At 46.0% G+C, this 13,005-nt stretch overlaps 1 protein-coding gene across 1 annotated transcript in view; it reads right to left on the reverse strand.

The window, feature by feature from the left end:
* Positions 1 to 13,005, reverse strand: part of LOC147750996 (NACHT, LRR and PYD domains-containing protein 1 homolog) — a 784,790-nt gene that overhangs the window by 658,813 nt on the left and 112,972 nt on the right. Inside the window, exon 4 of the mRNA XM_086918888.1 lies at positions 3,784 to 3,822. Coding sequence (XP_086775014.1) covers positions 3,784 to 3,822 — 39 coding nt within the window. The remainder of the gene's footprint in view (positions 1 to 3,783; positions 3,823 to 13,005) is intronic.

Consider the following 13,005-nt stretch of genomic DNA (forward strand, 5'->3'; position numbering starts at 1 on the left):
GGAATGGGTTTTCACTTAATACTTTTTCAATGCGTTGCACTGTACATTGTGATGACTTCGATGCATGGCATGCCCTTGTTTAACAAATAAAGGCATCAAGGCCAAGGATATCTATTGTTATTGTGCCTGCTGTGTATTTAAAGAGATTGGAAGTTAATACTTAGGTTAAATAAAAATTAAAGATGCATACAGTAATGATCTTAAGAGCTACTTAAAATGAAACTCATAATCCACATCTCAGAGGTACAGCTGATATGTTGGTGAGTGGTATGTATTGTTGTTGTTGTTGCTTCATTTGGAAGGAGTCTGAGTCCGAGAGATATCTCTTTTTGTGGTATAGAAGACCTTCTGGGGCATGGAGTCTTCATGCCGGTGACATTTTACAAAAGCATATAGGACACAGATGGATTTTGCAAGAAATCTTCCACATTTGTTGCATCATATTGTTCATCAGCAATGGGCTCGGTTTTCAGTATAAAACAGCGTCCTGTGAGACTGAGCTGTCTGACCTATCACAAGAGAGAAGGCCTCCCCACTCTGCCATCTGCTTCCATCTAATGGGACCAAAAACGGAACACAATACCTTTTCCACATTTAGACATTTCTTGTTCGTCTCAAGGCAGAGGAGGCACGTGCTCAGTGATCTCCTCTAATACCTTAAGTTACCCTCTACACTTTTTAGGTTTTGCCTGGCGAAAGCTGCGCTCTGCGCAGCTTTTTCGCGCAGGCGAAAACCTAATGAGTATAGTAGGGGAGACAGGAACGGCCCCCGTCTTCCATTGGCTAGCTACATAAATGGAGGCTAGCCATTGGAAGACGGGCCTGTCAGTCAATGCCGGACCAGATTCGGGGGCGTTCCCGAGAATTTTTGGCTTTTGGCTACGTCACGCTACGTCAGCCGAAAGCCAAAAATTCTCGGGAACGCCCCCGAATCTGGTCCGGCATTGCCGGCACCCGCCTTCCTGCTCGGGCCATGAGAAGGAGCCCGCAGCCGCCGCCCCGTCTTCGGCGGGGCACCCGAGAGGAGGAGCCTCGCCCGACGCCAACTGGAGGAGAACCAGCGGAACACTGGAGAGACCGCGAGTCCCCTCCCGCTGTCATGGCGCCCCAGTGCACTGTGGGCGTGCTCGCCTTTCCCGCCCGCTCTCGCTGAATTCCCCACCCCTCCCTCGGAACTGAAGCCTTTGCCCGGTATGTTTTTCTCATTTTTGTGAGTGCTTGCTGTCTTCCCCTGCCCCCCCTCCCGCTGTCTATGTGTGCCCGTTCCCGCACCCCCCCCCTCCCACTGTGTGCCGTTCCCTCCTCCCCCTGTGTCTCCGGCATTGTAATGCTTGTTGGGCTTGTTTTGGTAGGACGAATGTTTGTTTTGGGCTTCTTTTGAAAGTGAGTGGGGCCGGGAAGCCATTGCTTGCCTTGTTCCATGTGTCAGAGTGTGTGCCCTGAGGGAGGAGTCGGGGGTGGAGGGCTGAATCCCCTCTCCGGGGTCAATAGGGGAGGATTTGACACCCTAGCAGCTATATAATATGTCTCTGAGGTGGGCTTCATGATCCGTCTCGTCTCTCCTTGTTAATTGATGTCAACAAGTGTAGCTAAAAGCCTTTAGGGACCGCCGGAAGTAAGTTTCCAGTGCATTTTAGTGTTCGTTATTTTCCCCCAGCCACTTGCTTTAATTTGCAAGGTTAGTCAGTAAAAGAAAACCAAGCCCATGCCCGATCTTGAGTTCTTTTAAATATGGAATTGTTCGCATAATCCCTGATGCAATAAGTTCCTCTTCCGGTAATACAGTCTCGCAAGTAAAATTGTCTCTTACCTGTGGTTTCTGCAAACAGTAAAAGCTGTCATTACCCCTATACAATCTCACCATGACTATGCCATTGGGTGCTCCTTCAGAGTACCGTACCTACTACTGAGAGAATTCAAAATGTGGCAGCCAGATGGCGCAAAATCTACAAATGCAATATGACCTCCCATATGGCCCATTTCTACTTGTATTGGCTCATAGTATCTAGAAAGATCGCCTTTAAAGCAATGTGTGTAGCTCACTGAGCAACCCTTAACAGAAACTGTACTTGTATCACCAAAAAATAACTTTATGCTCAGGATTTGCACCGTTACTGTCTGCTCCTCCATTCAGAACAAATAATCCAACTTGTAGGACCTCTGTGCAGACGGCCAAACTCTGAATTTCAGTGCCTGCTACACTAATGCATGTTGACAGTCTCCTACAGTTTCCAAAGTACAAAAGACTTAATTAGCAGTTCCGTTTACTAGAAACACAATAAAATGTCTGACTTGTACAAAGGGTAAGTAGGTATGCACGACTGCAGTTCCTCAAACTAAACTCCACACCTTATCTGAAGCATGTCTTCGAACCACGCGCACCTCAACTCATCCCTCATAGCTCATTCTACAGCCTTGCACCTAGGACCCAGTGAGAATCGAAGTGCTTCGTGGCCTCGTCAAGCCTATGAAGCACTATACACATGTAACAGTTCACTACAGTGTAGCCACTGCTTTGATATGTTTAGATTAAGCACTGCTCTAATATTTGTATAGAAGGTTTTGGCCATAATGCGTTCAGCATAATGGCAACAGTGAGTTTCCATGGACAGGTAAGATATAATCTGTCATAGGTAGTTTTTCAGTGCTGCAGTTACATGCCGGTGGGCCTCACTGTGTTTCCACTGGAATTGTTTTATACCTCTGTGTGTGGGGGGGGCATTTAGTGTGTGGGGGAGGGGCTTTCAGTGTGTGGGGGAGGCTCTCAGTGTGTGGGGGAGGCTCTCAGTGTGTGGGGGGCTCTCAGTGTGTGGGGGGCTCTCAGTGTGTGGGGGGGCTCTCAGTGTGTGGGGGGGCTCGCAGTGTGTGGAGGGAGCTCGCAGTGTGTGTGGGGGGGCTCGCAGTGTGTGGGGGGGCTCGCAGTGTGTGGGGGGGCTCGCAGTGTGTGGAGGGGGCTCTGTGAGGGTGTGTGTTGGGGGGCTCTCTGGAGGTGTTTGTGGGTGTCATTTGCGAAAGATAAAGCTAGTGGCATTGCAAATGACAATGCCATTTATGTTAAAAAAAAAATGTCAAGAGCATTGCCAATAGCTCAAACTTTAACAAAGGCAAAACCATTGCATTGTAAATGCTTGTTCTTCACCTAGACACAAAACACACTAGCAGAAAGACCTATTCCTACCACACTCTCAGAACAATTTTCCTAAATACTCCTTTTCAACACACCAATAAGTTAAACACATGAAACTCTATCATTCCCAAGAATATGAAACGTCAAATCACACCTAGCATATCCCTCTCCGCCCATACCACACAGCCCTCTACCACAATTTTCTACCTCCTTTTCACTTCCGCGTGTAATAGAGTCTCTGCTTTTTGAACCACTGCTGATTTTTCTTCAACGCCTCAAGCCAAAACCTGGCGACAGCCCAATCTCCAATCTCCACTATCCATAACCCTGCAACTCCATTATGGTCAATATCAAAGAAAATGCTGTACCATGATATACAATTTTCAAATATCATACAACACAACTTGTGCAGTACAAAGTGAGAAAGGAACATAGCTCCCAACATTCCAATGTTCTAATATACATTAAACTCACTGTTTGCTTCAGGAATGGAAGCTCTCACTCAGGCCACTTCTCTCCAAAGACAGCCCACACTCAGGAAAAGTCTCACTAAGGGCAGCTCTCCCTAATGCATTCCTCACTAAGGGCAATTCTTACTATAAACATTACTCTTCAATACATTAAGACCAAAATGGTTGCTTAAAAATTAATGGTACCGTGTAAATCTGGAGGGAAGACCATCAAATTGTCTTCATCTGTTGAAAAATGAAAGAAATACTAATTAAAATGTATCAAATGAATGTCGACTCTTACCCAAATACATGTATTTGCATAAAGTTGTTTTCACTCAGTTGAAAATCAGGATTATAAATGCATATTATGCCTTATGTCTGTATCACATGTCACATAGCAGACATAACTGTTCTCAAATAATAATTGTTAAATTGGCTCTATAATATGGGATTATAATCGTGCAACTGTACTATGAACTGCATTAAAAAAAGACATATGCATTAAACAAACCGTTGGCTTATACAAAAAATACCATTTACAGCAACATTTCTGGTATATTTTGCATATTTTCAAGCATAAACCCTGCAAAGTCCACCACCACACGATCAGCAAAAATTATAGAAATAAGACTGAAAAATTCCCCTAGGCTCACCAAGTTAAGAACCTACGTTATATTCTCCTCACAAATGAATGCAGGAAGAATGTTTGCAAGGGGAAGAGGGCGATCGCAACGACTGAGGGCCGAGCAAAGATGGCAGGTTCTGCAGACATTGCCGTAGACGGCTCCCTCGGAGGTCAATAAAGATGTAAGAAATAAGTAATGAAACTGAAAAAATCTAGTACAGCAAAAGGCAATAGTTGAATAGAAGCTTTAGACAGTTCATAACTTTGATCAGCTCAGAAGATTGAGACTAAAGAAATAATTTGATCATATCACTCCTGTACTAAGATACTTACATTGGCTCCCCTTTCAGTCATGGTCCTCTAACACATATCCTGTTATCATTTTCTGTTGGTTCCAATTCTTCCTCTCCTTTAACGAAATTATACAACTAAATAGCCAAAATGCTTCCCAAGGAATTGAATGACACCAACTCTTACTAGGACCCAACTCTCCCTCCCATCATTTGGTCATATATTAACCCACTGACGCTCAATGTCTCTATTTTCATTGCCATTCATTCCCCTCTCTTCCCTTCTGCTCCCACCCCTTTCCAGAAATTCTTTCTTAATATTAAAGCTCTGTGATTCTCCAGATTCAATTTCTTCCTCCTGGCGATCAACCACCCACTCTCAAAACCATTGTTCTAGGTATCTTCCCTTTTGCTTGTCTAAATTGATGCTCCTCAAGCTCTTGAGTGAGAATTCTCTATGAAGATATCTTTCAGAGTTATTTCATTGTTTTAGTCCTTAATATAGAACCTTGTTCGGTTTAAGAGAGATCTATATCAGCTGTTTGGCATACTATGAAGCATGCTGACACCACTTTAGTTATGCTGAGCTATATAAAGAATGTAAATAGAAAGAATGTAAATAGAAAGAAAATAGATACGAGAAGTGGAGGGAGATACCCCGATGGAAGACCATTAGTAACTTGAACATAATAAAGAGAAATGAAAAAAAAAGAGAACGATGAGATCCAGAATGCCCGTTACCATATTTGCAGCATGCGAGGAAAGAAGAGGCAGATCAAAGAGTTGTGCATCTCGACGTTCGTTTAGGGGATGTGGTTGACAGCTTTTGACATTCAAGTGTACGCAAACGGGCTTCCGCAGTCATGTATTCCCACTCACTCATATCAGCTCAAGCTGGAGCTCAACAACTTTCTGTTCCCGTTCTCTTTCTTAGTTAGTGTCTATCCAGCATAGACCTGTTTGCATCCAGACGCCAATTCAAAGGCCTCTCTCCTTCCATCTCAATGAGCAGGGACACTATGGACTTAATTTGAGTTTGACAGTTACAACCATGTCGGATATCTCGTCCATCTCATTAGAAGTGCCATAGGATGCAATGCATTTGTAATTAGGCAGAAGGAAATTTGTTACATTTGTAACAGTTATACGCCAAAGTCTAATCCAGGCCCTTTGTACTTGTCGGACAGGTTCCTGTTTAAGGGGGTTGGTGGGTTTGTGTACACTGCCAGAGGCTTACTGGAGTCTTTTCCCTCCAAGATCCCTAGGGCTCCCAAATCACACATTTAATTTCTATTTAGAGACCTTTACAGCTGGTGGATGGTTATCTTATATTGCGATCTTCACATCTGCTCTCGATCACTATGTCTAGTTACTTGATTTTTGAGGACCCTATTTACTGCAGGGCATGTAGAAATGTGAATCTGAATATCTGGAGAGCATCAAGGAGTAGTACTGTCAGGCCACTTTCCCTTTTGTTTATCAAGGGTGAATTTCACACAATGGGTGTAAACTGTCCCAATACATATATAGAATTACAAATGGGTAACTGTGAACTACGGAGATGTTTTTATGTTTGTCACTAAGGGTTTTTGAGTGCCATCAAATAAACAAAGAGAGTGTCTATGATGCCACTCTCAACCCTGGTGTGAAAAACATCCCTGCAATTTACATCCTTTTACCCATCTATTATTTTATGCTGTGTACAGTCCCCCAAATCATCCGCCCCAGCTTCGGATATATACTAAGGGGCAGATGAGTTATGGGGGTCCTGTGAAAACAACTTGATAAAAAACTATGGCTTTCTGCCACTCATCATCTTTTAGGTACCCTTCCCAGTTAAACAAGCATTGGCATAGCCAATAGGTCTCGCCTTTGGGACCTTGTGTTTAACCAGAGCTATTGACTTTGCCAATGTCTTTAAGCTATGTTGTAGAGCAGTGTGGCTGCTGTGCAGCATGTTGAAGAGTTATAACAAAAAAAGTAGGCACATGAAAAAAAAATGCAACTCCAGTGGAAGCTCCTTTTCAATAACGAAGAAGCGTAGCTCCACTGACTGAGAACCAGCAGGTGGATTTGATGTGGAGAGACAAATGTCATACATGTTTAACAGAGTCAACATTTCCACAGGCCCCAGTAATGGTTAATTTACAGTCTTAGAATTTCAGAATGGAAAACATTTTCCATATTAATTATTGAGAACAACATTATTAGTGTTGCTCATTTATCTTAAATAGCTAATAACTATTGACAACCCTATTAGTCCTGGCTAGTTTTAAGGGTAGGTTAGTTATGTTATATATCCGGCTGTTATCACAGGAAAGGTAAGAGAAGCACCAAAAGTACCTGTCAGGGGCAAACAACAGAAATCACATAAGGAGTAGTTTCTTACCTGTAACTCCAGTTCTGTAGTAGGGGTATCTGTTATAGTCATAATCTAGTGAATAGTCCCACCCATGTGCACGGACCCCGGAGCAATAGAAATAGTCTCTTAAGTTGTCTTCTTCTGCAGTCCTGCATAGACACTTAAGAGAAAATCAAAGACAAATAATGCAGCCTAAAATTACAAGGCTACACTGGCCAGTACTTCATCTTGAAGTGACAAAAGATAGGCAAATAATATTACATTTTACACACTTTGTAAAGTTTCACACCTAGAGAAACTCCCCTTCACAAAAATCCTTTGTCATGATAGAGAGAAAGGGTTGGACAGACAAGCCCCATAGGCTGCCATTATGTGTCTGGAAAACGGATACCATGCCTTTTAGGAACTCTCCAGAGACCCTCGGTATCCCAGGATGCAGAGCCAAAGGCCTTTTACTTTCAGTTCTTTTTGAAGGTGTATAAAGCTAGGCCTGTAGCATTCAGTACATTATCTTTTCATCCACCGGGGAGGAGGGCGGGCGCTTATGACTATAACAGAGATACCCCTACTACAGAACTGGAGTTACAGGACAGAAACTATTCCTTCTGTAGTAGGGTATCTCTGTGTATAGTCATAATCTAGTGAATAGAATGGCAAGCCCATCCCCACAAACCAAACCAGCGGTGGAGGAAAACAGATAAACTATTACTGTGCAATCAGATTTCTCAACAAAGCCTGCCCAACCTGAGCATCTGCTCTGGCATCAGAGTCCAGGCAGTAGTGTTTGGCAAATGTATGGACGGACTTCCAGGTGGCAGCCTTGCAGATATCTGCAATGGGAAAAAACCAAGCAAAAAGTACAGAACCTCAGTAGGGACCTATATATAGGTCCCTACTGAGGTTCTGTACTTTTTGCTTGGTTTGTCTCTCCCCCCTCTGGACCTTAAATTATCTGGGAGAACTCTTTCTTTCATTATGATATCTGCAATGGGAACATTACATAGCAAAGCCGTTGTAGCTGCTTTGCCCCTCATGGAATGGGCCTTAGGCTTACCCCTTAACGTCTTGTTAGCCTACTGGTAACACAACTGGATACAGGACACGATCCATCTAGAGATGGGCTGTTTAGAAGTGGCAAGACCAGTCCTGACCGAACCATAGTTGACAAACAATTGGTCTGACCTACGAATATCCTTGGTCTTATCTAAGTAGAACTTCAACACCCTTCTTACATCCAGGGAATGAAGAGACCTCTCCGCAAGAGGAGAAGGATGTTGAAAGAATGTAGGCAAAGTTATCATCTGATTGACATGAAAATCAGAAATCACTTTAGTCCTCATGACAACCTTAGAAGCATGAAATACTGTATAAGGCTTGTTGCAACACAAGGCCTGAATCTCACTCACCCTGCGGGCCGATGTTATAGCCACAAGGAAGGCCGCCTTCCAGGAAAAGATGCTGCAGGGAAGCCTTATGAATGGGTTCAAAAGGATCCTTCATCAATCGGGACAGCACCACATTCAATTCCCATGAAGGCGACGGACGCCTAACAGGAGGAAACACTTTCTTCAATCCTTCCAAAAAATCTTTAATTACAGGAATCTGGAAGAAGGATGTTTGTGAAGGGTATTTCCTATACGCAGTTAATGCTGCGAGGTGAACCTTAATAGAATGGAAATTAAGGCCAGATTGAGCCAAATGCAAGAGATATGGAAGGATGACATCTTCCTTGCAAGAGGTAGGTTCAGCTTTCTTGGACGTGCACCAGATGCAGAACCTCTTCCACTTGTAGGCATAGGAAGTCCTGGTGGAAGTTCTCTTAGCTTCCTTGAGTATCTCCATGCAGTTGTCAGGCAAGTTCAAGTGTCCATACTATACTATCTCAGGAGCCATGCCGCCAAACTCAATGATGAGAGGTTGGGGTACACTATTTGCCCCCCGAACCTAGTTAGAAGGTCCGGGCGACATGGAAGCCGCAGGTGAGGTTGGAGAGACCAGTGGAGCAGGTCTGTGAACCACCACTGTCGAGGCCAGTCCGGAGCAATGAGGATCATTCGCGCTCTGGACTGCGACAGCTTGATTAGAACTGCCTGAATCAGGGGAATGGGTAGAAAAGCGCACAGAAAGCTGTTCGACCAGCTGATCCATGGAGCATTCCCTAGAGTCCCCGGTTGGTAAAACCTGGAGGGGAAGTCTCGGCATTTGCTGTTTTTGGCGGTGGCGAACAGATCTATGTCTTGAGTGCCAAATGCAAAAACAACAGTTGATGGACAGAATGCAGAACAATGTCATACATTCACCCCAGTACAGAGATCTGGGCCTCAATCCATCATTTTTTTGCTCACCATGCCATTCCAGTTTGAACCCAGCCATATGCAAATCAGTCTTGGCCCTGTGCCCCATGGGAACAGTTCAGCCCGAACTGCCAAGCCAGGTCCTCCCTGGAATGGAAACAAGCATCGTAGGACCGGTTTCGGGCTTTCAGCCCTCACCAGCCACGATGAGAGCACGGGACTCACGTCTGAGCACACCCGTCCCACTCGGGGTGACAATTGCAAAAACAACAGTTGATGGACAGAATGCAGAACAATGTCATACATTCACCCCAGTACAGAGATCTGGGCCTAAATCCATCGTTTTTTTGCTCACCATGCCATTCTAGTTTGAACCCAGCCATATGCAATTCAGTCTTGACCCTGTGCCCCATGGGAACAGTCTATCCCGAACTGCCAAGCCAGGTCCTCCCTGGACTGGAAACAAGCATTGTAGGACCGGTTTCGGGCTTTCAGCCCTCATCAGCCACGATAGCTGGATTCCAGTGGCATGGAGAGCACTGGAATCACGTCTGAGCATACCCATCCCACTCGGGGTGACGAATGCAAAAACAACAGTTGATGGACAGAATGCAGAACAATGTCATACATTAGGCACAAGGTCAAGGCTGATGTGCATATGGCCATGTCTGAACTGGGGTGGTGTGGAGTGCAGAAAAACAATGGATTTAGGCCCAGATCTCTGTACTGGGGTGAATGTATGACATTGTTCTGCATTCTGTCCATCAACTGTTGTTTTTGCATTTGTCACCCCGAGTGGGATGGGTATGCACAGACGTGAGTCCCATGCTCTCCACACCACTAGAGTCAAGCTATCCTGGCTGATGACGGCTGATAGCCAGAAACCGGTGCTAGGATGCTTGATTCTGGTCCAGGGAAGACATGGCTTGGCAGTTTGGGCTGGACTGTTCCCATGAGGCACAGGGTCAAGGCTGATTTGCATATGGCCATGTCTTAACTGGGGTGGTGTGGAGTGCAAAAAACGATGGATTTAGGCCCAGATCTCTGTACTGGGGTGAATGTATGACATTGTTCTGCATTCTGTCCATCAACTGTTGTTTTTGCATTTGTCACCCTGAGTGGGATGGGTATGCTCAGACGTGAGTCTCATGCTCCCCACACCACTAGAGTCAAGCTATCCTGGCTGATGATGGCTGATAGCCAGAAACCGGTCCTAGAATGCTAGATTCCGGTCCAAGAAAGACATGGCTTGGCAGATCGGGCTTGACTGTTCCCATGAGGCACAGGGTCAAGGCTGATTTGCACATGGCCATGTCTGAACTGGGGTGGTGTGGAATGCAAAAAAACGATGGATTTAGGCCCAGATCTCTGTACTGGGGTGAATGTATGACATTGTAATGCATTCTGTCCATCAACTGTTGTTTTTGCATTTGTCACCCCGAGTGGGATGGGTATGCTCAGACATGAGTCTCATGCTCTCTACACCTCTGGAGTCAAGCTATCCTGGCTGATGACGGCTGATAGCCAGAAACCGGTCCTAGGATGCTAGATTCCGGTCCAGGAAAGACATGGCTTGGCAGTTCGGGCTGGACTGTTCCCATGAGGCACAGGGTCAAGGCTGATTTACATATGGCCATGTCTGAACTGGGGTGGTGTGGAATGCAAAAAAACGATGGATTTAGGCCCAGATCTCTGTACTGGGGTGAATGTATGACATTGTTCTGCATTCTGTCCATCAACTGTTGTTTTTGCATTTGTCACCCCGAGTGGGATGGGTATGCTCAGACATGAGTCTCATGCTCTCCACACCTCTGGAGTCAAGCTATCCTGGCTGACGATGGCCGATAGCCAGAAACCGGTCCTAGGATGCTAGATTCCGGTCCAGGAAAGACATGGCTTGGCAGTTCGGGCTGGACTGTTCCCATGAGGCACAGGGTCAAGGCTGATTTGCATATGGCCATGTCTAAACTGGGGTAGTGTGGAGTGCAAAAAAACGATGGATTTAGGCCCAGATCTCTGTACTGGGGTGAATGTATGACATTGTTCTGCATTCTGTCCAGCAACTGTCGTTTTTGCATTTGTCACCCGAGTAGGATGGGTAGGCTCAGACGTGAGTCCCATGCTCTCCACACCACTAGAGTAAAGCTATCCTGGCTGATGACGGCTGATAGCCAGAAACCGGTCCTAGGATGCTTGATTCCGGTCCAGGAAAGATATGGCTTGGCAGTTCGGGCTGGACTGTTCCCGTGAGGCACAGGGTCAAGGCTGATTTGCATATGGCCATGTCTGAACTGGGGTGGTGTGGAGTGCAAAAAAACGATGGATTTAGGCCCAGATCTCTGTACTGGGGTGAATGTATGACATTGTTCTGAATTCTGTCCATCAACTTTTATTTTTGCATTTGTCACCCCGAGTGGGATGGGTATGCTCAGACGTGAGTCACATGCTCTCCACACCAATGGAGTCAAGCTATCCTGGCTGATGACAGCTGATAGCCAGAAACCGGTTCTAGGATGCTTGATTCCCGTCCAGGAAAGACATGGCTTGCCAGTTCGGGCTGGACTGTTCCCATGAGGCACAGGGTCAAGGCTGATTTGCATATGGCCATGTCGGAACTGGGGTGGTGTGGAGTGCGAAAAAACGATGGATTTAGGCCCAGATCTCTGCACTGGGGTGAATGTATGACATTATTCTGCATTCTGTCCATCAACTGTTGTTTTTGCATCTGTCACCCCAAGTGGGATGGGTATGCTCAGACGTGAGTCCCATGCTCTCCACACCACTGGAGTCAAGCTATCCTGGCTGATGACGGCTGATAGCCAGAAACCGGTCCAAGGATGCTTGATTCCGGTCCAGGAAATACATGGCTTGGCAGTTCGGGCTGGACTGTTCCCATTAGGCACAGGGTCAAGGCTGATTTGCATATGGCCATGTCTGAACTGGGGTGGTGTGGAGTGCAAAAAAATCGCTGGATTTAGGCCCAGATCTCTGTACTGGGGTGATTGTATGACATTGTTCTGCATTCTGTCCATCAACTGTTGTTTTTGCATATGTCTAGGTGCCCCATCTTTCGAAGATGTTTCCTAGCACCTCGTTGTTTAAGACCTACTCGTGGTTCTCCTGAACAAGCCTGCTGAGTGCGTCCGCCTGAGCATTCTGCTTACCTGGTAGATGGGTCGCCGTTATCATCAGTCCTCTGGCTAACAGCCGGTGCCAGATCGCCTGTGCTTCTTGGGACAGTGTGCGCGATCTCGAGCCCCCCTGCTTGTTGAGGTAATACATTGTGGTTATATTGTCCGTTTGTACCAGCAAGGAGTCGGTCTGGAAGGACGGATGAAAGGCTTTCAGCGCCAAATAAACCGCTCTGAGTTCCAGGAAGTTGATATGGTACATGGATTCTGCCTGACACCACGTTCCCTGGATCTGAAGATGGTCTGAATGTGCTCCCTAGCCGTGGAGAGACGCGTCCGTCACAATAGTCTGAGTGGAAATGTCCTTCTGGAAAGGGACCCCCTTGAGGAGATTCTCCGCCGAGCACCACCATCTCAGAGACTGTTGAGCGTGTAGAGAAAGTTGGATCCTGTTGTCCCAGCTCCCTCGTTTCTGGTCCCATTGATCCTCCAAACATTCCTGCAGTGATCTCAGGTGAAGGCATGCATGTGGCGTGAGGAAGATGCACAAGGCCATCGACCCCAGAAGAGAAGACACCGCCCTTACTGTCGTTGATGGAACCGACAGGAGAACCTAAGCGTCGCTCCTCCGAAGGAGACACGCTTGCTCTGATATTATTGATGGAGGCTCCCAAGTACTGCAGGTACTGAACAGGAGTTGGAACGGACTTGGACATGTTTATGT

Source organism: Lissotriton vulgaris, chromosome 1_1 (genome assembly GCF_964263255.1).
Source record: "Lissotriton vulgaris chromosome 1_1, aLisVul1.2, whole genome shotgun sequence".
Taxonomy (NCBI): domain Eukaryota; kingdom Metazoa; phylum Chordata; class Amphibia; order Caudata; family Salamandridae; genus Lissotriton; species Lissotriton vulgaris.